Source organism: Anabas testudineus, chromosome 2 (assembly GCF_900324465.2).
Source record: "Anabas testudineus chromosome 2, fAnaTes1.2, whole genome shotgun sequence".
Classification (NCBI taxonomy): Eukaryota; Metazoa; Chordata; class Actinopteri; order Anabantiformes; family Anabantidae; genus Anabas; species Anabas testudineus.
The window spans coordinates 590488-617397 of NC_046611.1; the positions used below are offsets into that span (position 1 = coordinate 590488).

The window sequence follows — 26910 nt, forward strand, 5'->3', positions numbered from 1 at the left end:
TACTGTTACTAATATACTGTTTACTGTTACTAATGTACTGTTACTGTTACTAATATACTGTTTACTGTTACTAATGTACTGTTACTGTTACTAATGTAATGTTACTAATGTACTGTTACTGTTACTAATGTAATGTTACTGTTACTAATGTAATGTTACTAATGTACTGTTACTGTTACTAATATACTGTTTACTGTTACTAATGTACTGTTACTGTTACTAATATACTGTTTACTGTTACTAATGTACTGTTACTGTTACTAATATACTGTTTACTGTTACTAATGTACTGTTACTGTTACTAATGTACTGTTACTGTTACTAATATACTGTTACTGTTACTAATATACTATTACTGTTACTAATGTACTGTTACTGTTACTGATGTACTGTTACTGTTACTAATATACTGTTACTAATGTACTCTTACTAATGTCCCAGCTGTGGCCTACCTCCAGTAGGGGTCCTTAGGCAAGACCTCCTCACGCTGCCCTGCCTACCCTTGTACCTTGTACTGACTTGTAAGTCGCTTTGGATAAAAGCGTCTGCTAAATGACTAAAATGTAAATGTAATGTACTGTTACTGTTACTAATGTACTGTTACTAATGTACTGTTACTAATGTACTGTTACTGTTACTAATGTACTGGTACTGTTACTAATGTACTGTTACTGTTACTAATGTACTCTTACTAATGTACTGTTACTGTTACTAATGTACTGGTACTATTACTAATATACTGTTCTTAAGTACTGTTACTAATGTAACAGTACTTAGGAACAGTATATTAAAATCAAAAACCAGTCCTGTTTGTTACTGTGTACCGTCCTCCTGTCCCTTACTCTGAGTTTTTAACTGAATTCTCAGATTTTCTATCTGATTTAGTTCTTAGTGCAGAGTCATTATAGTGGGTGACATTAATATCCATGTAGATGTTGATGATAACTGCCTCAACACTGACTTTAATTCACTATTAGACTCCATTGGTTTTACCCAAAATGTAAATAAACCCACTCACTGTTTTAATCACACCCTTGATCTTATTCTGACATACGGTGTGGAAGTTGATCAGTTAATAGTTTTTCCCCAAAACCCTCTTTTATCTGACCATTTCTTAATTACATTTGAATTTACAGTACCAGACTTTACTAAACCTACAGATAAGATTCACTACAGTAGATGTTTATGTGAAAATGCTGTTGACAAATTTAAGGAACTGATTCCATCTTTTATTTCAGAGCCATGTACCAACACAGAGGAAGGCAGTTATTTCAATGTTACTCCAGTACAATGGGACTATCTTGTTAATAGTACTGGTGCTTCACTTGGAACAATACTTGATACTGTTGCTCCTCTGAAAAAGAAACTAGTGAGTCAGAGGAAGTTAACTCTATGGTAAAATTCACAAATCCGTAGCTTAAAGCAGAAATCACGTAAGCTGGAAAGGAGGTGGCGTTCCACCAATTTAGATGAATATTGCCTAGCCTGGAAAGATAGTTTAATAATATATAAAAAAGCCCTGCGTAAAGCTAGAACTTCATATTACTCCTCATTAATAGAGGCAAATAAGAACAACCCTAGGTTTCTTTTCAGCACTGTAGCCAGGCTGACAAAGAGTCATAGCTCTGTTGAGCCTAGTATTCCCTCAACTCTCAGCAGCAATGACTTTATGATTTTATATATTATTTCTTTACAAATAAAATCATAACTATTAGAGAAAAAATTGATCAGATCCTCCCTGCATATAGCATGGACTGTACAACAACTCTAGATTCATCTGTAAGACCACGCTCTTACTTAGACTGCTTCCTCCCCGTAGATCATTCTGAATTTCAGTAATTAATTCCTCTAAACCATCAACATGTCTCTTAGATCCCATCCCGACTAGACTCCTCAAGGATGTCTTACCTTTGGTCAGCACGTCCATATTAGATCAGATCAATCTATGTTTACAAATAGACTATGTACCACAGGATTTTAAGGTTGCTGTAGTCAAGCCCCTGCTCAAAAAGCCTACTCTGGACTCAGGGGTCTTAGCGAATTATAGACCAATATCCAATCTGCCCTTTATCTCTAAAATCCTTGAAAAGATAGTTTCTAAGCAATTGTACGACCACCTGCGTAGCAATAACTTGTATGAAGATTTCCAGTCAGGATTTAGAGTACATCATAGTACAGAAACAGCACTGGTAAAGGTCACTAATGATCTTCTATTGGCATCAGATGATGAGCTACTCTCTATACTCGTCATGTTAGATCTTAGTGCTGCATTCAACACTATAGATCACAACATTTTATTACACAGACTGGAACATGTCATTGGAATCAAAGGAACAGCACTAGAGTGGTTTAAATCATATCTATCAGATAGATTTCAGTTTGTACACGTTAATGATGAGTCTTCCATGCACAGCAAAGTTAGCTATGGAGAACTGTCAGGAGTTTGTCACCTATGATGAGTTTCACTCCTTGCTAAGAAACCCTCCTTAGGGTAACACCCTGAGAGAGTGCACCGAGGCAGTACCTTGTTCTTTTATTTATAGTCTTGTGATATAAGAATGTACACAGTGTGAGTGGGTGTGATTATGTGTATTTGTGTATGTCTGTGTGTGGGAACCGGGCTATTCCGGTCCTGGGGTCTGTCAGTTATGTGTTATGGGTGAAGGTGCGAGTAAGAATCATGTCTGCTCAACCAAGGTAACGTGAGTACAGAGTGTGACAATATGATTAGCTTCACAGTTTTCTCTTAACAGAGTTCCACAGGGATCTGTGCTTGGACCGATTCTTTTCACTTTATATATGTCTCCTTTAGGCAATATTATTAGGAAACACTCTATAAATTTCCATTGTTATGCAGATGATACCCAGCTATACTTATCTATGAAACCAGGAGAAACTAATCAATTAGTCAAACTTCAGGAATGCTTAAAAGACATAAAGACCTGGATGTCCTCCAATTTCCTTCTCCTAAATCCAGACAAGACAGAGGTTATACTGTTTGGGCCTAAAAATCTCAGAGACACTATGTCTAAACACATTCTCACCATTGATGACTTAGTACTGGCTTCAAGTAATACTGTAAGAAACCTCGGAGTTATGTTTGATCAGGATATCTCCTTCACTTCATACATCAAAGAAATCTCTAGAACTGCCTTTTTTCACCTGAGAAACATTAAAGTTAAAATTAGGAGCATCCTGTCCCAAAGTGATGCTGAAAAACTAGTCCATGCATTTGTTACTTCCAGACTGGACTATTGTAATTCATTATTAATAGTTTGTCCCAATAACTCATTAAAGAGCCTCCAGTTAATCCAAAATGCTGCAGCCAGAGTTCTGACTGGAATTAGCAAGAGAGATCATATTTCTCCCACGTTAGCTTCTCTCCATTGGCTCCCTGTAAAATCCAGAATTGAATTTAAAATTCTTCTCCTCACTTATAAATCCATTAATAATCAGGCTCCATCTTATCTCAAAGAACTCATTGTTCCATATCTTCCAAGCAGAACTATGCGTTCTCAGACTGCAGGTTTACTTGTGGTTCCTAGAGTTTCCAAATGTAGAATGGGAGGCAGAGCCTTTAGCTATCAAGCCCCTCTCCTGTGGAACCAGTTCCCAGTTCAGGTTCTGGAGGCAGACACCCTCTCCACATTTAAGACTTAAAACTTTCCTTTTTTATAAAGCTTATAGTTAGAGATGGATCAGGTGACTCTGAACCATCTCTTAGTTCTGCTGCTATAGGTTAGTCTGCTGGGGGACCTCTACTGATAAACTGAGCTCCTCTCCTCTCTCCTTTCTCCTCTATCCAATCAAATTCTACCATTTCATGTCATTAACTTTGTGTCTTCTCTCTCTTTTAGTTGTGTTTCCTCCTCTCTGTCTCCCTCTCTCTGTACTTTTCTGCAGGTATCCTCGGCCTGGAGTTGTACATCTCCAGAATCCAGTTGACCTGCCCAATGTTCTTGATGCTTGTTGTTTTCTCATTGCCTGCTGTTCTTTTCTCTCTTCTCTTTCCACTCACCCCAACCGGTCGAGGCAGATGGCCGCCCACTATGAGCCTGGTTCTGCTGGAGGTTTCTTCCTCTAAAGGGAGTTTTTCCTCTCCACTGTTGCCCAAAAGTTTGCTCAAATGGGATTGTTGGGTTTTCTCTATAATTTTTTGTATAAATATTTTCTGTAAGGTCTTAACACTAGAACTACGAGAGACAGGTCAAATGACAACCTGCCCCCTGTGGACAGCTGCTTTTATTATGTAAAAATGGTCGTTACGGGGTGGGGGGTTGTCGCTGACTTACCACAAGAGGAAGGGAGGCCGGCTGAAGCTCTGCCTCACCAAGACATCCACACACATCTTCTTCTTCCTTCTCCAAAGCGGGATGACAAGTCGTCTTTGGTGCTTTATCCGTTCGTCACATAACAAATACATAGAACTAACTAACGCATCCACACAGTGTGACACGGAGCGGGACCGGACACCGTAACACGCCATCGAAGCAGTTCTCCAAAGCGGGACGACAAGTCTTTGTCTTTGTATTACAGGATTTATATAGCTGCTTACAGGTGCTGCAACCTGGTACCTGTAACACTACCTGTAGAACACTACAGGGAGAGACCCTGGGGGAGACCCTGGGGGAGACCCTGGGGGAGACCCTGGGGGTGGAGCTGGACCCTCTACATGTTGTAGCTGAGAGGAGGATGCTGTCCAAACTCCTCTCAATCCTGGACAATCCCTCCCACCCACTGCACAGTGTGTTGACCTGACAGAGGAGCACATTCAGCCAAAGACTTATTAACATGAAGTCCACAGAGAACCACAGGAGATCCTTTCTACCTGTGGCCATCAATCTGTACAATTCCTCCCCCGTCTGTAAGGGGTGGGGGAAATGAAAATTGATGTCCTACATCTGCTGTTATTCCACCATGGACTATAAATATTGACCCAATTTCATTCATCCATTCTACATATTCTGTACATGTATTGAGTTTCTGTATTGATGTTTTTGTGTATTTATGTTGATGTGGATCTTTCCTGGTTGTGGTTCCTTGTCTTTCTTGTGTTTTTTCTTTAATGAGGCAAAACAATTTCCCTCTGGGATTAATAAAGTTTTTTGAATCTTGAATCTGAAGGGATGATGTCATCTCAAAAACATGTTTTCTATATTTGTATTTTTAGTCATTTCAGACTCGTTCAGAGACAGTTTTTGACCACAATAACAAAAGTGTTCAGAAGAAAAACCACATCCTCCTCCTTCACACTCGAGTCTGACGAGAGCTGGCTGGAGTTGGCTGACAAAGCTCAGAAGTTACGTTTTGTCCTATTTGTCTCATCACGCTTTGCTTCACTGCTGAAATCTTTTCTTTTTTTCCAAAAGGAAAAAGACTAAACTGGACCATGATCCAAAAAGATCTCCCTCAAACCTCAGTAAGATTACGCTGAAGAAGCAAATGTCATGTGAGTCTCCCAGTGACAAACTGATTATAAAACAGCTTGTTCGGTCTCTGCACATCTGCACACATCAAGACAGGAGAATTAAATTAAACAAACACTGAGATCTTTACTTTACATGCCCATGCGTGTTTTTATTAGTTTTTAAAATACGTGAAAAGAAGCCTTTGCCTTAGAGGGTTCCTGAGCAGGATTGAAGAAATGTTGTCACAGGCTTTAACCACGAGGAGCAGCAGCAGCAGGTGCAGAGACTCTGCAGGTGGACGTCTGGATCTCCTGGTACTGAAACACAGCAGCAGTAGTACTGAGTACTGATGTAGGTGTAGGTGTAGCCCTTGATTATATGATAAAATCTCCCAGTAACATAAGTTAGTTAAGTTATTGGTAGCGAGAAGTAGTAAAAGTACTAAGATCAGAACAATATATAGTAATTGATAGTGACAATAGCAGTAATCTAGCCATAGGGGTTGCAAGCCAGTGACTTCTGTGCCGGTCCCAAGCCCGGATAAATAGAGAGGGTTGCGTCAGGAAGGGCATCCGGCGTAAAAATTGCCAAAAAACCATGCGAATCATTCACAAGACTTTCATACCGGATCGGTCGAGGCCCGGGTTAACAACGACCGCCACCGATGCTGTTAACCTACAGGGTGCCGGTGGAAATTTGACTACTGTTGGTCGAAGAAAGAGGGGAGTCGAAGGGTCCGTGGGCAGAGAGAGAAGGGAAAATGCAGGAACATAGGTTTGAGAATACGGACTCTTAACGTTGGTACGATGACAGGGAAAGGCAGAGAGCTGGCAGACATGATGGAGAGAAGAAAGGTAGATGTTCTGTGTGTGCAGGAGACAAGGTGGAAGGGCAGCAAGGCACGTAGTATCGGAGGAGGATACAAACTGTTCTACCATGGTGTGGATAGGAAGAGAAACGGGGTAGGAGTGATCTTGAAGGGGGAGTTTGTGAACAATGTTCTAGAGGTGAAAAGAGTCTCAGACAGGGTGATGAGCATAAAGCTAGAAATTGAAGGGGTGATGGTGAATGTAGTCAGTGGGTATGCGCCACAGGTTGGCTGTGAGTTAGAAGAGAAGGAGAGATTCTGGAGTGAGTTTGATGAGGTCATAGAGAGTATCCCCAGAGGAGAGAGAGTTGTTGTTGGAGCAGACTTCAATGGGCATGTTGGTGAGGGCAACAGAGGTGATGAGGAGGTGATGGGCAGGTTTGGTGTGAAGGAAAGGAATCTGGAAGGACAGATGGTGGTGGACTTTGCTAAGAGGATGGAAATGGCTGTAGTCAACACTTACTTCCAGAAGCGAGAGGAACATAGAGTGACATACAGAAGTGGAGGTAGGAGTACGCAGGTGGACTACATCCTATGTAGACGAGGTCATTTGAGAGAGGTTAGTGACTGCAAAGTGGTGGTAGGAGAGAGTGTAGCCAGACAGCACCGCATGGTGGTGTGTAAGATGACTCTGGAGGTCAGGAAGAAGAAGAGAGGGAAGACAGAAAAGAAGACCAAGTGGTGGAAGTTAAAGAATGAAGAAACTTGTGAGGAATTCAGGCAGAAGTTGAGACAGGTTCTGGGTGGTCAGGATGAGCTTCCAGATGACTGGGAAACTACAGCAGAAGTTATCAGGGAAACAGGTAGGAAGGTGCTAGGTGTGTCATCTGGAAAGAGGAAAGAAGGTAAAGACACTTGGTGGTGGAATGAGGAAGTACAGGAATGCGTCCAGAGGAAGAGGTTGGCTAGAAGGAAGTGGGATGTAGAAAGGACTGAGGAAAGTAGACAGGAGTACAAGGAAGCGCAGCGTAGAGTGAAGAGGGAGGTGGCAAAGGCCAAACAGAAAGCTTACGATGAGCTGTATGACAGTTTAGACACAAAGGAAGGAGAGAAGGACTTGTACAGGCTAGCCAGACAGAGAGATAGAGATGGGAAGGATGTGCAACAGGTAAGGGTGATTAAGGACAGAGATGGAAAGGTGCTAACAACCCAGGAGAGTGTGCATAAAGGAAGTAAGGAGTATTTTGAGGATCTGATGAACGAGGAAAATGACAGGGAAAGAAGGGAGGAAGATGTGGATGTTGTGGAGCAGGAAATAGCAGAGATTGGAAAGGATGAGGTTAGGAAGGCTCTGAAAAGGATGAAGAGTAGGAAGGGTGTTGGTCCTGATGACGTACCTGTGGAGGTGTGGAAGTGCTTAGGAGAGGCAGCAGTGGAGTTTCTAACCAGTTTGTTCAATAGGATTCTAGAGAGTGAGAAGATGCCTGAGGAATGGAGGAGAAGTGTTCTGGTTCCGATCTTTAAGAACAAGGGTGACACGCAGAACTGCAGCAACTATAGAGGAATAAAGTTGATGAGCCACACAATGAAGCTGTGGGAAAGAGTAGTGGAAGCCAGGCTTAGGAAGAAGGTGGAGATTTGTGAGCAGCAGTATGGTTTCATGCCCCGTAAGAGCACCACTGATGCTGTTTTTGCTTTGAGAATGTTAATGGAAAAGTACAGAGATGGTCAGAAGGAGCTTCACTGTGTCTTTGTAGATTTAGAGAAGGCGTATGACAGGGTGCCGAGGGAGGAGCTGTGGTACTGTATGAGGTCGTCGGGAGTGGCAGAGAAGTACGTCAGAGTAGTTCAGGACATGTATGAGAGAAGTATGACGGTGGTGAGATGTGCTGTAGGTCAGACAGAGGAGTTCAAGGTGGAGGTGGGACTACACCAAGGATCAGCTTTGAGTCCCTTCTTGTTTGCTATGCTGATGGACAGGCTGACAGATGAGGTCAGACAGGAATCTCCCTGGACAATGATGTTTGCGGATGACATTGTGATTTGCAGTGAGAGTAGAGAGCAGGTAGAGGAACAGCTGGAGAGGTGGAGGTTTGCTCTGGAAAGAAGAGGCATGAAGGTCAGTCGTAGTAAGACAGAATACATGTGTCTGAACAAGAGGGATCAAGGTAGAAGCGTTAGGTTACAGGGGGCTGAGGTGAAGAAGGTACAGGAGTTTAAGTACTTAGAGTCAACAGTTCAGTGTGATGGAGAGTGTGGAAAAGAGGTGAAGAGGCGAGTGCAGGCAGGTTGGAGCGGGTGGAGGAAAGTGTCAGGAGTGTTGTGTGACAAAAGAGTGTCAGCAAGACTCAAAGGAAAGGTGTACAAGACAGTGGTGAGACCAGCTCTGCTCTATGGGTTAGAGACGGTAGCAGTGAGACAGAGACAAGAGGCTGAGATGGAGGTAGCAGAGATGAAGATGTTGAGGTTCTCCTTAGGAGTGACCAGGTTAGACAGAATAAGGAACGAGTACATCAGAGGGACGGCTCACGTTGCCTGTGTTAGCGACAAAGTCAGAGAGGTCAGACTGAGATGGTTCGGACATGTTCAGAGGAGGGATAGTGAGTATATTGGTAGAAGGATGTTGGAGATGGAGCTGCCAGGCAGGAGGGACAAGAGGACGACCAAAGAGGAGATATATGGATGTCTTAACAGAGGACATGAGGTTGGCTAGTGTTAGGGTAGAAGATGCCCATGATAGAGTTAGGTGGAGAAGGATGATTCGCTGTGGTGACCCCTGATGGGAAAAGCCGAAAGAGAAGAAGAAGATAGTGACAATAGCAGTAAATAGCAGAGGCAGTAGAAGTAACAAAGTTACTACAAGTAATTTACAGCAGTACCAGCAGTAACTAAGTATTGTCATCGTCCTGTTTTCTGGTCAGTTGGACTTTCTCTCTGTTCCTGATCACCTGACTCTGTACTCCCATGTGTTCACAGCTGATCACCTGCTGGACTGTAAACACCTGACAGCTTGTTCAGCTTCACTACTGCAGGATCCAGTGTTTTACTCTGTGGTTTTCTTGGGCTCTTGTCTGTTGTGTCCTGGATTCTTGGCTGGATTCTGGACTGTGAACTGGTCTGTTTACTTATATCTAACTCAGCTCTTCCTGCTTGTTGGTCTGTGTCTGGTAGTTTAAAACAAAACATGGAGTTAGTAGTTTGTAGCAGCAGCACCTAGAAGCAGCAGCAGTAGGTCAACAGCACCTGGTTCTCCCAGGTGAAAGGTGAAAGGTCGTTCACCTGCTCGTTACTCTTCTTCTTCTGCTTCTTCTTCAAACACAGTGACACAGAAACTGAACCTGGCAGCAGAACTTCAGATGAGTCACTTCACATTGATGTAATGATCATATGTTTTGAGCTTCTGTAGAAATAATGAAACTCCTCTCACTGACTGTTCTATATTTAAAAACAACACATAAATAAACCAATGATACAAATGAGACTCAGAGGAGAAATTAACAGAAACAGAAGCTGCAGTTTCCTACATTACAACAGTAGGAACATTTTCTTTGAGGTTTTTAACATGTTTATACATGTCGTGACTTCCTGCAGCATGTTGTACTTTAATGAGCTGAAGTGTTCATGCAGCAGCATCTGGTATTTATATTATAATACATTGATCCACAAAGGTTAAAAGCAAATAGCAGACTCACCGACTATCACTAAGATTAGGATGGTAATCATGATGGAAAATCTATAGGTGACAAGGCAAATGTGTGCAGCTTTGTGTCACAGATGTTAGTGGTAGGAACATCTGGAAGAAGAAACGTGATCATTTATTCATTTAATCATTTATCTGCATCTAACATGCTACCATTTGTAATGTGTGCATAAGAAGTACTAGAAAATTCCTTTTTTTACTACTTTAAACATGTTAAACTAACACTGACAGTGTATTCAACTCTGAGGTTTCAGGTTCCACCTTTAAAGTACAAGAAATATTTGTTAAATCCTGTGGTCCTTACCTGAGACCAGGTGGATGGTGTCCACAAACTGAATGCTGTTGTTTATCTTCCTGCCACAGTAGTACAGTCTGCAGGCCTCTGCTGTGATGTTTGTGATGGTGAGACTGTTTCCAAAGGCTGAGTACTTGGTGTTCAAAGTATAAACATAGTACTGGGAATCAGCAGGATCTCCAGTGTAGCTGCGACTAATGAATCCTTTAACCTGACTGTGGTTTATCTCCAGGTACCAGTAGGTGTTTGTAGTATTCACTGAACAGTTTAAAGTGATGTTCTGACCCAGCTCCACTCTGACCTCCGTCACCTTCTCGGTCTCTGCACAGACCAGAAACACGGACAGGATCATCCAAAGCAGATCCATGATCTGGTTCAGTATCAGGAACTAGAGAGAGTCTAGAACAGGTCTGATCTGAAGCTGCTTCGACCCTCACACAGAGAAAAGTGATCATCACTTCCTGTTTCACAAGGGGATTGTACTGAAACTTAAAACAGGAAGTGATGATCTGTGTGAAAATAGTTACATGTTAAGACACAAAGTTCTTCAACATCAGATGTTTGATCTCCATCTTTTTATTTAAAGCTTCTCCTCTTCAACAAAACAGAACGGCTGGTTTCATCCAAATCCCACTTGTTAGTTTTTAATTTAGGAAGAATAATCACAGATATTTGGACATGTTCAGATTTCAGGCCATTCACAGTTTCAATGTGCAGAAAAGGAAACTTCGTGGATAAATGACAAAATAAAACGTAACTTTGTTAAAGAACTTTACAGTTTATCCAAAAACAAAAACCTTCAAACCACAGAACGATAAACTTCAAGTAAAACACTCTGTACTTGTATTATCTATTTTACACACAGTACTATAGCAAGTATTGTACACATATAAGTACCGTGATACAATACAAACGTTATTGCAAGTTAATACAAATAAATCATTAAAAAATCTCACTTGGATCCTTCAGAGGCTCCATCAAATATGTGATTCACTGAAATCCTGAAAACAGCAGGTTCCAGATTTCAACTGTTACAGTAACGTGATGTTACTGTGGGACTGATGAAAAAATAACCAGTTTCAATCAGTTGTAGCTTTAATTAGAAGTTAGCATCAAAAAAGAAGAGGTTGGGTTAAAGATGTTTAACTATAGACTTTGTGTGTTTGGCTTAAATTATCTGTCTTTCTCTCTCATTGTCACATAGACATTTTTCACCTTTTTGTTCACCTTATGTACAGAACATTGCAAATGTGAAAGTGAGGAGACAAACTCAGAAATGCTGGTTATTGTTTCAAACATCGTGGAGGAAAAATCTTTCTCTGCAAACAGATTCACAGTGACGTGTCCTCCACACTTCCCATGTCACACAAAGGACATTTCTTTACTTTTCTGAGGCACAAAACATCTTGAAACAGCTCGTTACGAGACAAGATCCCTGCTGTTTGAGCTGCAAATCATGAGAATCAATCATCACAAATCCCTTTGTGTTTCATTGGTCATTGTGTCTTATTATGTGCCTTGATGGGTTTTTGGTTGTTTTTTCATCTTTACTGTAACATAAAATAAGAAATCGAGTCCCCAGAACATTTTGTTCAGAGGCTCTTTGCTCTGTTTCCTTTTCACTTTGACTTTAGTTAAAGTCACTTGCTCAAAGACAGCACAGCATCACTTACGGCTGCACTTCGTAGTAACTCAGCAATGAGATAAAAGCCTGCTGACACACAGTCTCACAGTGGAGAAAAAGAACTAGATGTACATCTTAAAACTGCATCGACCATTCGTGATATATAAGTTAAGTAAGGTGCAAAGTAGTTTTTTCCACTCTGAGAGGAAACATTCACTTCCACCAGAATCGGTGAACCCCCTGTGTCATGAAGGAAATGTAAGTTTCAGAATCAGGAGGTTTTTCAAAAAGCAAAGCAAAGTCAGCCCAGCCCAGCAGGTGTCAGTGTTCTAGGAAACAGAGACACAGGAACATGGCTCAGTGCTGCTGACGATCTTGAGGATGATGGACACGTTTCCCTTGTTGTACAGGTCAGAGAAACCGAACCGTGACTCTCTCTGGCAGAGAATCGTTCTTTGTGCAGAAAGTCAAACTGTGGATGACTTGAACCTGGCAGCTCTTTAAATCTGTGATTACTAAACTCACTAAACTTACTGAAAACCAGGAAGCTGTCAAAGCTGAGGTTCTGTCTTCACTTAGCAGCAGCAGCAGCCTTATTAGTCACATGTCACAGAGCTCCAGGTGAACCCTCTACAGCCAGGTAAGACCCGGGTCACCGCGTCATCAGGACAGTTTTTATTGGTCCCGAACCGGTCTGTGCTGGTGGTTTTCCTCTGCTGGTCTAAGGTCAGACGTAGACCTCAGCTGCTTGGTGTGAAGTTCGGAAAACATGGGAGAACGGAAGAGGACACAGGTTCGGAGCCCGAACGGTCACAGTGGAGCTAGAACCAGGTAACGGAGGATGGAACCAGTTAAGATAGAACCAGTTAAGATAGAACCAGTTCACAGAGAATAGAACCAGTTAAGATAGAACCAGTTAACGGGGATAGAACCTGTTAAGATAGAACCAGTTAACAGAGGATAGAACCAGTTAAGATAGAACCAGTTCACAGAGAATAGAACCAGTTAAGATAGACCCAGTTAACAGAAGATAGAACCAGTTAAGATAGAACCAGTTCACAGAGAATAGAACCAGTTAAGATAGAACCAGTTAACAGACGATAGAACCAGTTAAGATAGACCCAGTTAACAGAAGATAGAACCTGTTAAGATAGAACCAGTTAACAGAAGATAGAACCAGTTAAGATAGAACCAGTTCACAGAGAATAGAACCAGTTAAGATAGAACCAGTTCACAGAGAATAGAACCAGTTAAGATAGAACCAGTTACCAGAGGATAGAACCAGTTAAGATAGAACCAGTTAACGAGGGATAGAACCAGTTAAGATAGAACCAGTTCACAGAGAATAGAACCATTTAAGATAGAACCAGTTAACAGAGGATAGAACCAGTTAAGATAGAACCAGTTAACAGAGGATAGAACTATTTAAGATAGAACCAGTTAACAGAAGATAGAACCTTTTAAGATAGAACCAGTTAACAGAAGATAGAACCTTTTAAGATAGAACCAGTTAACAGAGGATAGAACTATTTAAGATAGAACCAGTTAACAGAAGATAGAACCTTTTAAGATAGAACCAGTTAACAGAAGATAGAACCTTTTAAGATAGAACCAGTTAACAGAAGATAGAACCTTTTAAGATAGAACCAGTTAACAGAAGATAGAACTATTTAAGATAGAACCAGTTAACAGAAGATAGAACCTTTTAAGATAGAACCAGTTAACAGAAGATAGAACCTTTTAAGATAGAACCAGTTAACATAGGATAGAACTATTTAAGATAGAACCAGTTAACAGAAGATAGAACCTTTTAAGATAGAACCAGTTAACAGAAGATAGAACCAGTTAAGATAGAACCAGTTAACAGAAGATAGAACCTTTTAAGATAGAACCAGTTAACAGAAGATAGAACTATTTAAGATAGAACCAGTTAACAGAAGATAGAACCTTTTAAGATAGAACCAGTTAACAGAGGATAGAACTATTTAAGATAGAACCAGTTAACAGAAGATAGAACTATTTAAGATAGAACCAGTTAACAGAAGATAGAACCTTTTAAGATAGAACCAGTTAACAGAGGATAGAACTATTTAAGATAGAACCAGTTAACAGAAGATAGAACCAGTTAAGATAGAACCAGTTAACAGAAGATAGAACTATTTAAGATAGAACCAGTTAACAGAAGATAGAACTATTTAAGATAGAACCAGTTAACAGAAGATAGAACCTTTTAAGATAGAACCAGTTAACAGAAGATAGAACCAGTTAAGATAGAACCAGTTAACAGAAGATAGAACTATTTAAGATAGAACCAGTTAACAGAAGATAGAACCTTTTAAGATAGAACCAGTTAACAGAAGATAGAACCAGTTAAGATAGAACCAGTTAACAGAAGATAGAACCTTTTAAGATAGAACCAGTTAACAGAAGATAGAACCTTTTAAGATAGAACCAGTTAACAGAGGATAGAACTATTTAAGATAGAACCAGTTAACAGAAGATAGAACCAGTTAAGATAGAACCAGTTAACGCAGCGTGTCCATGTGTTTCCTGAATGTCTCCTCCTGTGTGTCTGTACAAGTCAGGATCTGTGACCAGACGGATTGAGTTTAACTCTCTTTCAGAGTTTAGTCTTGATCTTGGAAACTGTCTGTGACAACCTGTGGATCGTGAATTTTACATTTAATCTCTTCTGTCCAGGAAGAATAGAATCTGAACATCTGCAGCAGCTCCCACCTGCTGATAAAGACCATGTGATGTGATCACAAGCTGCTGAATGGACCCAGAGGTCTGACGGTCTGTGTCTCCAGGGCCGTGCCCAGGGTTCAACATGCTGCAGCGAGCTGAGGGAGGAGTGGTGAACATTTTACTAGTAAGTCAGACATGAAGACGTTAAGTATGTACATAAGTGTATGAGACACAGTAAGTTAATGGACTTAGCTAACAGCAGTCAGTAAAACCTGTCTTAACGTTCATGTGGACAGTGTTTGAAAACACTGCTGTAGGTTTAGGTTTTATTAATGAGTGAATTCATCTTTGCAGCAAGAAACTGTGCTTGTTAGTGACGCGGATAAAGTGGACCATCCGACCGTCACGATTGTTGTGAGAGCTGGGACGACAACTTTGGACCGTTTCCAGCTCCTCTGCTATGAACTGAGGAGGCAGAGGCTTTTTGGATCTGTATCATAGTTTAGTGTTTTTATTACTGTGCTTCAGACTGGGTTCAAGGCCAGCTCTAACTGATCTCACACACTGTTCCTGTGCTGTGGGAACTGGTTTAGATTTAGTGTAACTTCAGTTTGATTTAGTAACTTCACAGCCTTGTTACTCCAGTGAGTTGTGTCACTTCTTAGTGTGAGTGAGTGAAATAGAAGTGAATTTTTAAAGTGCTTTCAAATGACCTTCACTTCCTGTTTCACATGGGGAGAAGTCTACAGATCGTTGCATCAGACACTCAAGAAAGATTACTGGCACACACTAACCTGTCCAGAGGGAGGGGCCCAGGATGTGTTCGACAGGAGAGGATTTGTATATTTTGGACAGTAGAAGGAACATGTCAAGGAAATTTGAGGGAAATCCTATGCCGGAACTAACTGCTGAACCGTAGCCATGGAACAACTATTTACCCTGGCTGATGAGGGGATCAGGGGAGTTTCCAAGATTTGGAGAAGCTATGTGACCTGCTGCCACCTTGACTCAGGTCCACCCGATCTTCCACCCGATCTTCCCTCCACCCTAACCTTGGGTTAGGGTGGAGGGAAGATGTTCAGGCTGTTGAGGAGGATCTAAATGAACGGCCTGGTTTGGAAAAAGTTCAGTCTGAGCTGAAGTTATGTTTTAAAATAAACTGATGTAGTGCAGATAGCACTTATCAGAGCACCTCTGTTTGTCTTTGTTTGATATTTTTATCTCTTCTTGCACAACACCCGTTAGATTCCAGCTGGTTTCACTTGTTGTCACCACCCAGCTGTTAAACAAGAACAGGAGACACAGACACTAATGTTCAGTGAAGGCAGTGAATGAATGACTGAAGATGTGCTGCTTGAACTGTGGCTCTAAAAAACAAAAACCTCTTTAACTGGCTAATTTAACTGGACTCATGCGTCTGTGGAGCACAGAGAAAAAAAGGTGTCTCAAGAGATGAGTTATTAACAAACAGAAAATGAGTTTTCCACTTGAGCTGTAGACCAACACTGATCCAGTTAAACTTGAGCAGATGTGTTTGGATAAATGAATGAACAGGAAAATGAAGTGTGGGAGTTGCTGCTCAGAGTCCTGGTGTTCCAGGCGTCTTCTGTTAAAGTTATCAAGGCTCCTGTTAACACTTGGAGTGTGTTAGAGCTGCTGCAGAACCATCATCTCTGTTTGGATTAAGATTCAGTGCAACAACTTTCAAATAAACAAAGAGCTGCTTTTATTAACAGAAAACTGGGGCTCAGGTGGACGGTGCAGGACGGACCCAAGTTAAGTTTAGAGGACGATGCTGCTAAAGGTCAATAAGTCACCGGAGTTTCCGTAACATTTTACTGATACTACAGGACAACTGTTTTACTTTTCCAGTTGCAGTTTTCTTCTCCTGGCGTGTAACCGTTTGATTTTGTCTTCATGCTGACACATGCTTTGTTCCCTCCTTTCCTTTCCTTCCTGTAGCATGCTGGATGTCAGCCCAGCAGAGACATGTTGGTTTCCACAGCAACATAGACCGCGTCACGTGGCAGTGAAGCAGCCTCAGTGGGACTGCAGGATTATACTGTTACAGTGCCAACGGACCAGCTTTAACTCGACTATATCCTGATCAGGGATCTGTAGATTGTGGAAAAATAATTATTTTAAAAACCATGTCTCTAAAGTGGCACCTGTAAAGAACGGGGATTTACTGTGTTCAGCAGCAGGTGAACAGTTGGGTTGATGTTTGGACGCAAGAAAAATGGGAAACATAAGAATCTGAGTGACTTTGACAGTCAGGTCAGTGTGGAAGACAAAATGAATGGTATCTTCCACCTGATCCAGGTAATCAGCAGGGGGCAGGGACAGCTGGAAAACAAGCGGGGGTGCTGCAGAGGGCCCGGTTTGGATTTCAGCTCCTGGTCTGAACTGTCCATCTGGGTTTTGGGAGTTTTCAACTTTAAATAAAGTCAGATCTTGGTGACTTACTCCTGTAGAACTCAGGGCCTTTGTGATTCAGTCAGGTGTTACACGTCTTTCTGTCATTTGACTTTTTTGTAAAATGACCTATATTTTCATGATAACTTGTGTTAAAAGTTGGTCCTAACGATGCCTCATGAGGATCTGGTCCGGATCAGTTCGCCTCCTGTTTCCCTGGAGACTGCTCAGCGGCCTGCCGGCCCGGCACCCGATGAGACGGGACACAGATTTAGCCGTAACACCGAGCAGCGGGATCCTCGTACACTACGTTACAGACGGAAAGGTGATTTTAAAACAGTGACAATATAAACTGATGGAGATAAAACCACATCTGCAGATTTGAACTCGGACAGAATCGCCTAAATCACTGGGCGAGTTTAAACAATAGGGAAAAGTACAACTACTGACGCATAAAATCACACTTCAAACCATAAACATAACTTATAATGATAAAAAAAACTGGTCTAATTAGTTTTAGATCGGTTTTTATTCGCACGGAAATGATTTGACACTGGAACAGGATGTTCCTCTCACCGCTTCCGCTTTCGACGTTAGCCCCAGGTTTAGATTTTAGTGTTGGAATTAGCTGGAGAAACGCCAATTAAAATAAAATTTATGACCTCAGAAGACACCTGAAAGGTTTAAAGAAACGACATGTCCGATATCAGGAGGTTAGTTGGTAAAAAAGTGAACAAATGAGGCCGAAGTGGAAACAAGCGGAGTGGCGTAGTTAGCAACATGCTAGCGGCTGTAGCTAACCCAGTTAGCCATGTTCTAGTGAACAACTAGTTAAAAACACAAAAGTTTTGTGTTTTCAATGTTGAATCTACGTTAGTGAGCTTCATCCGAGTTCACCAGGGTCCAGATATTGGCTGTAAGGCCTCCAAATTAGCCTCGCATGAAGTTAACGTGATGTTTAAAACGTAAACTGTCCTAAAATGTGAAGTTCTACATTCTTTAAACAGATGGCTGCTAACACTGAATGTTAATGAACCTTCACCTTCCTTTAGGTCACCGTCAGTAGAAAGATGCAGTCAAAGGTCACATGGGAAAACAGGAACCTGTTTAAAAGGCACCACAGTGATGTGATGCTTTAATTAACATAAAGTGAATTAACTGAACCATACTGTTAGACTGTCAGAGCAGCTGGTGTTGAGTAATGATAAAACATGAGACACAGACCCACAGCACAGATACTTCCCTATTTCTCTAATATTTCTATTAGTGGAATTTCCTTTTTTTTATACCTTGATTTTTAGCTGAACCTCCTGTGTAATTCCTGCTTCACGTGACAAACTAGCTGAATTTGCTTTTTCAGTACAACTAAAAACTGTCTGTGTCTTTATATGTTAAATATTAGTGGATCTCCTGGTTTTTACAGTAAAAATGTTTTATTTTATCAATGTTTGTGAGTCACAGTTTAAAGAGGACATCAAGTTCTGTTCACAAAGTCACTGTTTAAGGACGTGCGTCATGTGTTGAATCATTTAATAACTTGTTTTTTTTTCCTTCACAGACGTGACCTGAGCTTCATTTTGATGCTCGTCTCTTTAACTACAGGTAAGTTTGTCCAAATGTCAGATTATTATTATTTAATCTTAGGTGACAGACAAAAAACTCAAAACGCTTCAGTCACCTCAGAGTCCATTTAGTGACTGTTCTATGTGAACAGAATCAATTCATTTCTGTATTTCTAGTGTTTCCGGTTAAACTCCTGCACTGTGGCAGCCTGCTGTAGTCTAATTCAACACACCATACTCCAACACAGTGTCCCTTCACATGTGAGGCCACTATAGGAGCTAAATCTAATACTCAGCTGCTTTTTCAACCTGGAGTAACCTGAGATCACAGATAAGACGTGTAGGAGAGCCAAGTCATGCAGAAGCAAAAGACGCAGCTCGAATACTACAGTTAAGCTTCAGAACAGCATTTTTATGACTTGGCCTTGACCGATAAGACCTTTTTTAGTGCAGACATTTGTCTTTCAGAGGGTGGAGACTGGCAACTAATTATTATTATCTGTTCCACAGCATATTGTTGAACAGGAAGTCTGTTTTTCACATTCAAGCCTCAGCTTGTGCCTCTTGTGTAATAACTTAAACTCTTAAAGTCACAGAGCAACTGAGCCAATAATCACACCACTGCACTGAGACAGTATATTATAATAATATATATTTATTCAGCTCCTCAGACAGAACACAACATGTACGCTGTGTAAAATGTTCAGTCGTTCATCAGAGAAATGCATTAAAAATATGTATTTTGTTCAACTTTTTATCTGAAGCTGGGGATAAAATGTCAAATCCTGTAACTGTGAACAGAGAAGTCTGATCTGAGGAGAAGTAGGAGCTGCACGTGGTTGTTTTCTGTGCAGAGGAGGACGAGCAGAGACCAACTGTCGTTGGACAGATTCTGTTTTTACCTTAGTTGCCAAAGCACGACTCAGTTGGTTCCAGCTTTTCAGAGTGACTGGAAACTATAGTTTGAAGTTTAGAACCATAAACCTCTGTGGTGATACAGTTTTCCTCAACACAGCTGGAGTTTTTACTTTACATCTGCTGCTTCTGCATCAATATTCTCATTGGAAAGTACATTTAATCAAGTTTAAAGTTGACATAAAGAGTTGTTTTAATATTTCCATTTAAAGGTACTCTACAGTGCCTATCAACTTGATTTACAGATGGATATTTTTGCAAATACGTAAAGAGCTTTTACGATGTGAGGTTTTGTTAAGTCAAACCTTCAAACGGTCAAAACGTCAGTCTTTTTCATCATTTAAGTCATTTTTCCTATAAAAAGAATCTGTTCTCTCTCTTCAGCTTCTTAAATATGAGGATTTGATGTTTTGTTTTTCTTTGTGATTAGTTTATGAATTTGGTCTGGCCCAGGTGTCTTGACTTACTGTATATTTGCTGTGAATACTGTATGTAGGTTATTTAGGATTTGTCACTTGTGTTGAATTTATTCTAGAAGAGTATGACAAACATCTTTATTTGAGTTTAAGTTCTGTAATCAAGAACACTGATGTAAAAGGTTCTGAGTAGTTATGGAAGCAGACTGTCTTGCACTGAGTTTTGGCTCAATACAACTTTTTTTAATGTTGTATTTAGATTTGTATTATTGACAAAAGTCTATTTGATATTCTTTAATATACTTAAAAGGGCTGTTCAGTTTCTGAAAGTTGTCCACAACTTTGTGAATTGTACAAAATACGCCTCTAACCTGCTGCTAGCTTGAGACGGGACAATCTGTGTTCAGCCAGAGATCTTTAACGAGGGAAGAAGCTTCACTCTGTAACTTTATCAGTGTGACTTTCTGAGAGAGATCCTGGTGTTTTACCTTCACGTGGAACACAGAAGGCACACGACTGATCATTTCTGATGTTTTGACATGTTCCCAACAAAGTATTAATCTGGTAATGGAGGAAACAATCTATGAATAATTCAGTATCGAAAATCATCAAAGCACAACAAGCCTGACACTGTGTTTGGCTTTGTGAACGTCTCAGGGTTCTGCAGCAACATAACTTGTTATTGTTCAGTCTGCATCAGACTTCTTCAGTTAGTTTCCAAGTATCTCAGTTCTGAAACATCTGTCTTTATTCTCAGCGAGCTGCCAGGTGCCAGTCAGAGGTTTTACTGGAGACAGCGTGCTGCTGCCCTGTGTCTACAGAGGACAGGATCCTCTGCCAGGCAAAGTCAGTGCTTTCTGGAGGGACAAAGACGACAACAACGTGCTGGACATAAACCAAAATGTTCCAGATGTTTTGTCCGCGAACCAGAGGTTCAAAGGCCGAGTGGAAAGCTTCCCTGATGAGTACCATAAAGGAAACTTCTCCATCATCATGAGGAACCTGCAGCTGTCCGACAGTGGCGTCTATGACTGTGACATCTTGCATGTGGACGTCAAGTACCAAGTCAGACTCACTGTCTCAGGTGAGTTTCTGTCCTTGCACATTTCTGAACGTTCCTCTGTATGATTGAACACTGCCAGCTGCTGGACTGGACTTCATAGCACATCTGACTTACCACAACTTGTTTAAACCCTGCTCTTATCTTTTTTTCTCCATCGTATCTCTGAGTAAGAAGAACATAGGGTTATTATTATAATTAAGTTTATTACGTTTTATTGTTGTTTCATTCATAGGAGCACGCTGCAGGTTTACTTCAGGGCCAAGTGTTTAAAACTGGATTCTCCAAAACAAAGAAATCAATCTGAGGACCTGGTTTTACTGATCAGATTCACATATTTTTCATCTGTGTCTATGCTGGTTCATGTTTTCAGCTAACAGACGTTACATAGCTCTGTGAGTGAAGAGGATAAAATGCGTTGAAGCTAATCATTGATGTTCACGTTGCAGAAAAACCTGCGGTGAAGATGACGACACCTAGCAGTACTACTACAAGCACTGCAACTGGACCATCAGGTGCTGCAGCAGTGACACTGAACTCCCTTCTTCTGACTCTGCTCTCTGTTTGTCTGTCTTTAGTGTTTTCATCATGAAACGATTTATTATTATTATTATCATTATTTCTTACTGCCACAAAAGTCGACTGAATGCGCTCTGGACTCTGCACCGCGAAGCTTCACTCTGGTTTTCTGTCCTGCACCTTAGTCCACTGTGGATTTAAACAGGTGACTAATGAAAATTTAGCAGATCTTGTCCCAATTTAGCTTTTATTAAATTGACAGAGTTGAAATTCCAAATATCCACGTGTGAGACATCCAAAAAGAAATAAAGATACTTTTGTAATGTGCCAAATTAAAGATAATTACAATTGGAATAATGACTTATCCCAATATCCCACTGAAGATGAGCTGATTATATTATATGATTTTATATCTAATATGTAGTATTATATTTATATATGTTATTTAGTACAATCAAGAAAACACGTTTACGTGGACTCGGAGAGAAACCAGGTTTCCTAGGTAATCAGGGAACAAGTTAAGAAATCCCAGGGCACCTGCAGCAGATGAGTTATCTGATTTCTCCTCTCTCCTGGTTTTGGCAGCGTGGTCCACAGATTTCAACTGGATAGATCCAGAAAAGATGCTTCCTGCTCAGTTTTTTTATGTATGTCTGGGAGTGACTCATTTAGCTGATTAGAAATCTACCTGGGGAAATAGGTTTCTGTAATCTCTCACCAAGATTACAGAAACCAGGGTTCCCGTGCACGTGACAGTTAAGAAATCAGCTTATCGGAGAAGAGCCGACGGTAACCTGGTTTCCTGAGTGTGACTAAACTATGAGTAAACCAGGACCAGTTTCATGATACCAGTAACCCCCTAATCACTGACTGTGTAAATTTCCCGATGCAGTTAGTGGAAAAATCTGCTTCAATCCACCATCGCACAGCAACACGTTCATCAGGAGGAAGCGGTTTGTTCCAGTCAACAGCTTCTTCACTAAAACTTGACTTATGATCTGGTTTCTCAGAAGTCTGTTGGAGTTTGATGTGTTCGTAGGAATAATTAGAGCAGGCTGGTCCCCGGAGACCCGGACTGGTCCCCGGAGACCCGGACTGGTCCGCGGAGACCCTGACTGGTCCCTGGAGACCTGATACTGGATCAGTTTTAAAGTAAAGAGCTTGAAGCTTTAAACAGCACAGGAGTTTTCTCTTTGTGTTGCAATTAGTTTACTCAGTTAAATGAAGGGAATCATTTATTCTTTTGCTGTGTTTGTTAACGTTACACCGACTTCAGGTCTGATGCTGCTTCTTTAAACACTAACACCAAGTACAGCTGAGCATGAAAATATGTGAGACAACCTGCTGCTTTCCTCACTGAACTCTAATGCGCTCGGTCTCGACCTGCAGCACCGCTCTGCTTCATACGCTACATGAAGGATACAGTCACTACTTTAACGTGCCAGATACAGAGTCAGAGGAAAAGAGGAGTCCCTGCATTGATCATGATCTGAGTAGAAGGTCAGGTTTAGTTCCTGCTTTTGGTTTTGTATGAACTCCTGCTGTGTGCTCACCTGCGTTAGCGTCAGATGCAGAAGGTGTTGGTCACCAGACGTTATAAAGAAGTCTTTGTGTCAGCACTTTTTATTTCTAAGTTCTTCAATAAGTTGTCTGCAGTACTTCAAACATTATTTAATGTCAACGTTATCAAAGTGTAGTTTTATTTGAGGGAACATATTGTCAAGTATTTAATCCAAACGTGTGTGAGGAGAGCTGGAGGATCTGTCCTTTAGTCTCTGCACTGAACTGATGGAAGTTGAAACAGTGACTGGTGTGAAATGTGGTGAAGAAACTGTGGAAACAGCAACAGACTCAAGTTTCTGATCCTCAAATAAAAAGTGAAGGAAAAAAACCTGACGTCTGCATTTTTCTGCAGTAACGAGTTTGTGACACTAGATAGAGCCACATCATCAGCTCCCATGATGCACAGAGACATTCTAACTTTGTGTACTTAGAAGTACTACTGTTACTGTTAGCACTAGTACTACTGTAACTGTTAGTGTCTCTAAAACTAGTAATACTACCATTACTAACCTATAACCTCCTGTAGTTAATGTTATTGCCACTAGTACTCCTTAAACTGTAGTACTGGTGGTGCCAGTACTGTAGCTATAACCAGAACTACTTTCTGTTACACACTTTACTCCTCAGATGTACTACTAAACATGTTGCTGTATTATTTCACTGGCAGTACTTTTGTAACTGTAATTAATACTGTTAAAGTTACTTCTGCTCCTACTGTTCTATTTTATTTTATTCTAATACTCTTAGTACTACCGCAAGCTCTACTATTGTGGTTTTAGTTTTTACTATTTATGTTAATGTAACAGTTATTAGTACTTTTACTACTGCTGTTACCACTTAAACAGTGGTAGTGAGTGACGTTTCTACTATTATTAACTTTTCCCCAGTACTTGGTAATACTGTGGTATTAGTGTTGTAATTAGTACTTACTAATTACTAATAATTACTACTTGAACTTACTGCTGCTGCTTTTCTACTACTGCTACTATGACTGAAATTGTATTTTTACTTCCTTTGTACTATTGCTACTACTTTCCCAGCTGTAAATACTACTACAACTGTAGTTGTTTCAAACTGATGCTGAAATGAATAGTACTACCGGAACTACTACTACTACTTCTATTCCTGGTACTTGGTTAAATTAGGAGCATCCTGTCCCAAAGTGATGCTGAAAAACTAGTCCATGCATTTGTTACTTCCAGACTGGACTATTGTAATTTATTATTAATAGTTTGTCCCAATAACTCATTAAAAAGCCTCCAGTTAATCCAAAATGCTGCAGCCAGAGTTCTGACTGGAATTAGTAAGAGAGATTATATTTCTCCTACGTTAGCTTCTCTCCACTGGCTCCCTGTAAAATCCAGAATTGAATTTAAAATTCTTCTCCTCACTTATAAATCTCTTACTAATCAGGCTCCATCTTATCTTAAAGACCTCATAGTTCCATATCTTCCAAGCAGAACTCTGCGTGTGGTTCCTAGAGTTTCCAAATGTAGAATAGGAAACATATCCTGATAGAACTGGTCAGAAATAAAGCAAAGAATCAAACCCGTGAAGGTTTCAGCTCCAGTGTCTCTGCTGCAGTGACGTCACCTTTGGACGAGTTGGACTAATTGGACAAACACTTACAAGGCTTAATTATACCTATTTCCATCCACTTGGAGTTCAAAGTCCCACCACCGGATATTTACACTGAGCATCTCCGCCTACGTGACTCGCTGCAGCCTGGACACTCGTCAGCTTTTCCTCTTTTTATAATCACTTTTCCAGGCAGCAGCACCAGAAACTGAAGTGCGCCTGTATTCTAACCTTTATGGTAAAACCTCTTAGACCCGGAGCATACAGTAATACTACTACTAATAATACTACTAATAATACTAATGATACTACTAATTCTACTACTAATAATACTAATGATATTACTAATGATACTACTAATACTACTACTAATGCTACTACTAATATACTAATGATACTACTAATAATACTAATGATATTACTAACGATACTACTAATTCTACTACTAATAATACTAATGATATTAATAATGATACTACTAATACTACTACTAATGATACTACTAATACTACTACTAATATACTAATGATACTACTAATACTACTACTAATATACTAATGATAGAACGAATACTGCTAATATTAATAATACTAATGATACTACTAATAATATTACTAATAATACTAATTATATTATTAGTACTACCAATAATAATACTAATGATATTATTAATACTGTTAATAATAATACTAATGACTAATGATAATACTACTATTAATAATAACAATAATACTAATGACTAATGATACTACTACTACTACTACTGATAAAGTTGTGTACTGTAAAGTATCAGCCCACTGTTGACCACAGCACCTTCACCTTCTTGTGTACTTCTCTTTATTCTTTATCTTTTGTCTGTCTCTAACATTAATAATCAGTTAATTCTCAGCAGAGAAGCTTCATCACGTCAAACTCCTCCCCCCGGTCCGGTTCTGTTCGATTCGATCCGATCCGGTCCGATTCTGTTCGATTCGATTCGATTCGATTCGATTCGATTCGATTCGATCCAGTTCGGTCCGGTTCGGTTCGGTTGGTCTCAGACTGTTTACGGTAAAGGCTGGAATACGGGCGCACTCCACTTTCTGGTTTTGCCCACTGAGACGCGGGTCGCGGCTGGTTTGAGCAGAGTTTGAGAAACACTGAAACAGTAAAGTTTAGGCTGAGGACGACACCTGAGAGGAGAGAAACGAGATGAGCGTTTCCAGCAGGTGAGTGGAGGTCAACCAGGTGATTTATGACGTAGCTCAGTGAGTAATTGGAGCTTTAATATAAGGAGACACCTTTAGATTCCTTTTATCTTCTAAAGGTCTTTTTAACTGATTCACGGTGTCAAACCTTTGTGGACAATATTACTGTATTATTATTTATTATTAGCACTTTATTAACACTGGAGCTCTCTGAGCTCTTCTTTAATTATCATATTTAAAGAAAGTACTGCATTCAGTACTTTTACTTCACGTGACTGGACCTTTTCAAACCCTTTATGTCCTGACAGCTGCTTCATCCAGAAAAATACACGAGTGTTCGTTTACTTTTAACAATCAGGAAAAACTGCAGTCAACTAGAAACTGTACAGTACTACGAGTACTTATAGGTACTCTCTAAGACTGCCAGCAACTCAGTAAGGAGCTTCCTGTCTTTTCATTTAGTCTGACACAGAAGGCTCCGGTGTTTGAAGCACTGTGGATCCTGAGCGGTGGGGGTTTGTTGGTGGTTTCTCTGTGTGAACAGTTTGTCCTGAACTGGAGACGTAATGTTTGAACAACCAGTGGGAGTAGTAGATGAACGTCCGACCCACAGTAAATCTACCTGATGCACGGTGGACACCTGCGTTAGTGCAGCTGCATCTAACTGAGTTATAGAACAGCAGTGAATCTCTCAGCTTACATCAAACATCTTGATTATTATTAAAGACGCGTTGGTTCGTTCACTAACTTGATTTTTGTTCCCACAGATTTGAGCTGATCTTCATTTTCACTATCGTCTCTTTAACCACAGGTAAGTTTGACTCGGTGTCAGGTTCTGGTGTTGGTCTATGAATGACAGATGTAGATGTCCTGCAGCTTTTGCTCATCACACAGGTGGCAGCTCTGCAGCAGGCGTCTTTCATACCTGTGCAGATTAATCACCTGACTTTTTCGTCCAAGTGCTGAGTGAACTCAACGTTCAGTTCACAAAGAAAAGCAGTAATGGAGTAACCTCAGTGTCGGGGCCACAATACGTTCACACCGACTTCTACTGAAGAGGAAACACTACACAGGACTGTTCCATATCCGTGAGGTTTTATCAGAGATTCTCTCCAGGCGCTGCATTGGTGCAGGTCTGATGTGGCAGCTGCTCAGAATCTGCAGGAAATCCT

General features: G+C 40.6%; 1 protein-coding gene and 1 pseudogene across 2 annotated transcripts; both read left to right on the top strand.

Moving 5' to 3' along the window:
• The first annotated feature begins 797 nt into the window (after positions 1–797).
• LOC113163964 lies at positions 798–4215 on the top strand (annotated as a pseudogene).
• Positions 4216–14539: 10324 nt separating this feature from the next.
• LOC113164361 (CD276 antigen homolog) lies at positions 14540–23637 on the top strand. 2 transcript variants are annotated; one of them, XM_026363626.1, is made up of 4 exons: positions 14540–17263; positions 18497–18540; positions 20589–20915; positions 21341–23637. In XM_026363626.1, the coding sequence occupies exons 2-4, from the start codon at positions 18519–18521 to the stop codon at positions 21481–21483; spliced, it is 492 nt and encodes a 163-aa protein (XP_026219411.1). In that variant the 5' UTR covers positions 14540–17263; positions 18497–18518; the 3' UTR covers positions 21484–23637. The 2 variants fall into 2 exon arrangements, with proteins under 2 accessions (XP_026219411.1, XP_026219410.1); XM_026363625.1 differs by lacking the exon at positions 14540–17263 and adding an exon at positions 17502–17651.
• Positions 23638–26910: the final 3273 nt, after the last annotated feature.

Coding starts and splice junctions, on each gene's coding strand:
- LOC113164361 (XM_026363625.1), top strand. Junction 18,541..20,588: donor GCTCGTCTCTTTAACTACAG/GTAAGTTTGTCC, acceptor CTTTATTCTCAG/CGAGCTGCCAGGTGCCAGTC. Junction 20,916..21,340: donor AGTCAGACTCACTGTCTCAG/GTGAGTTTCTGT, acceptor TTCACGTTGCAG/AAAAACCTGCGGTGAAGATG.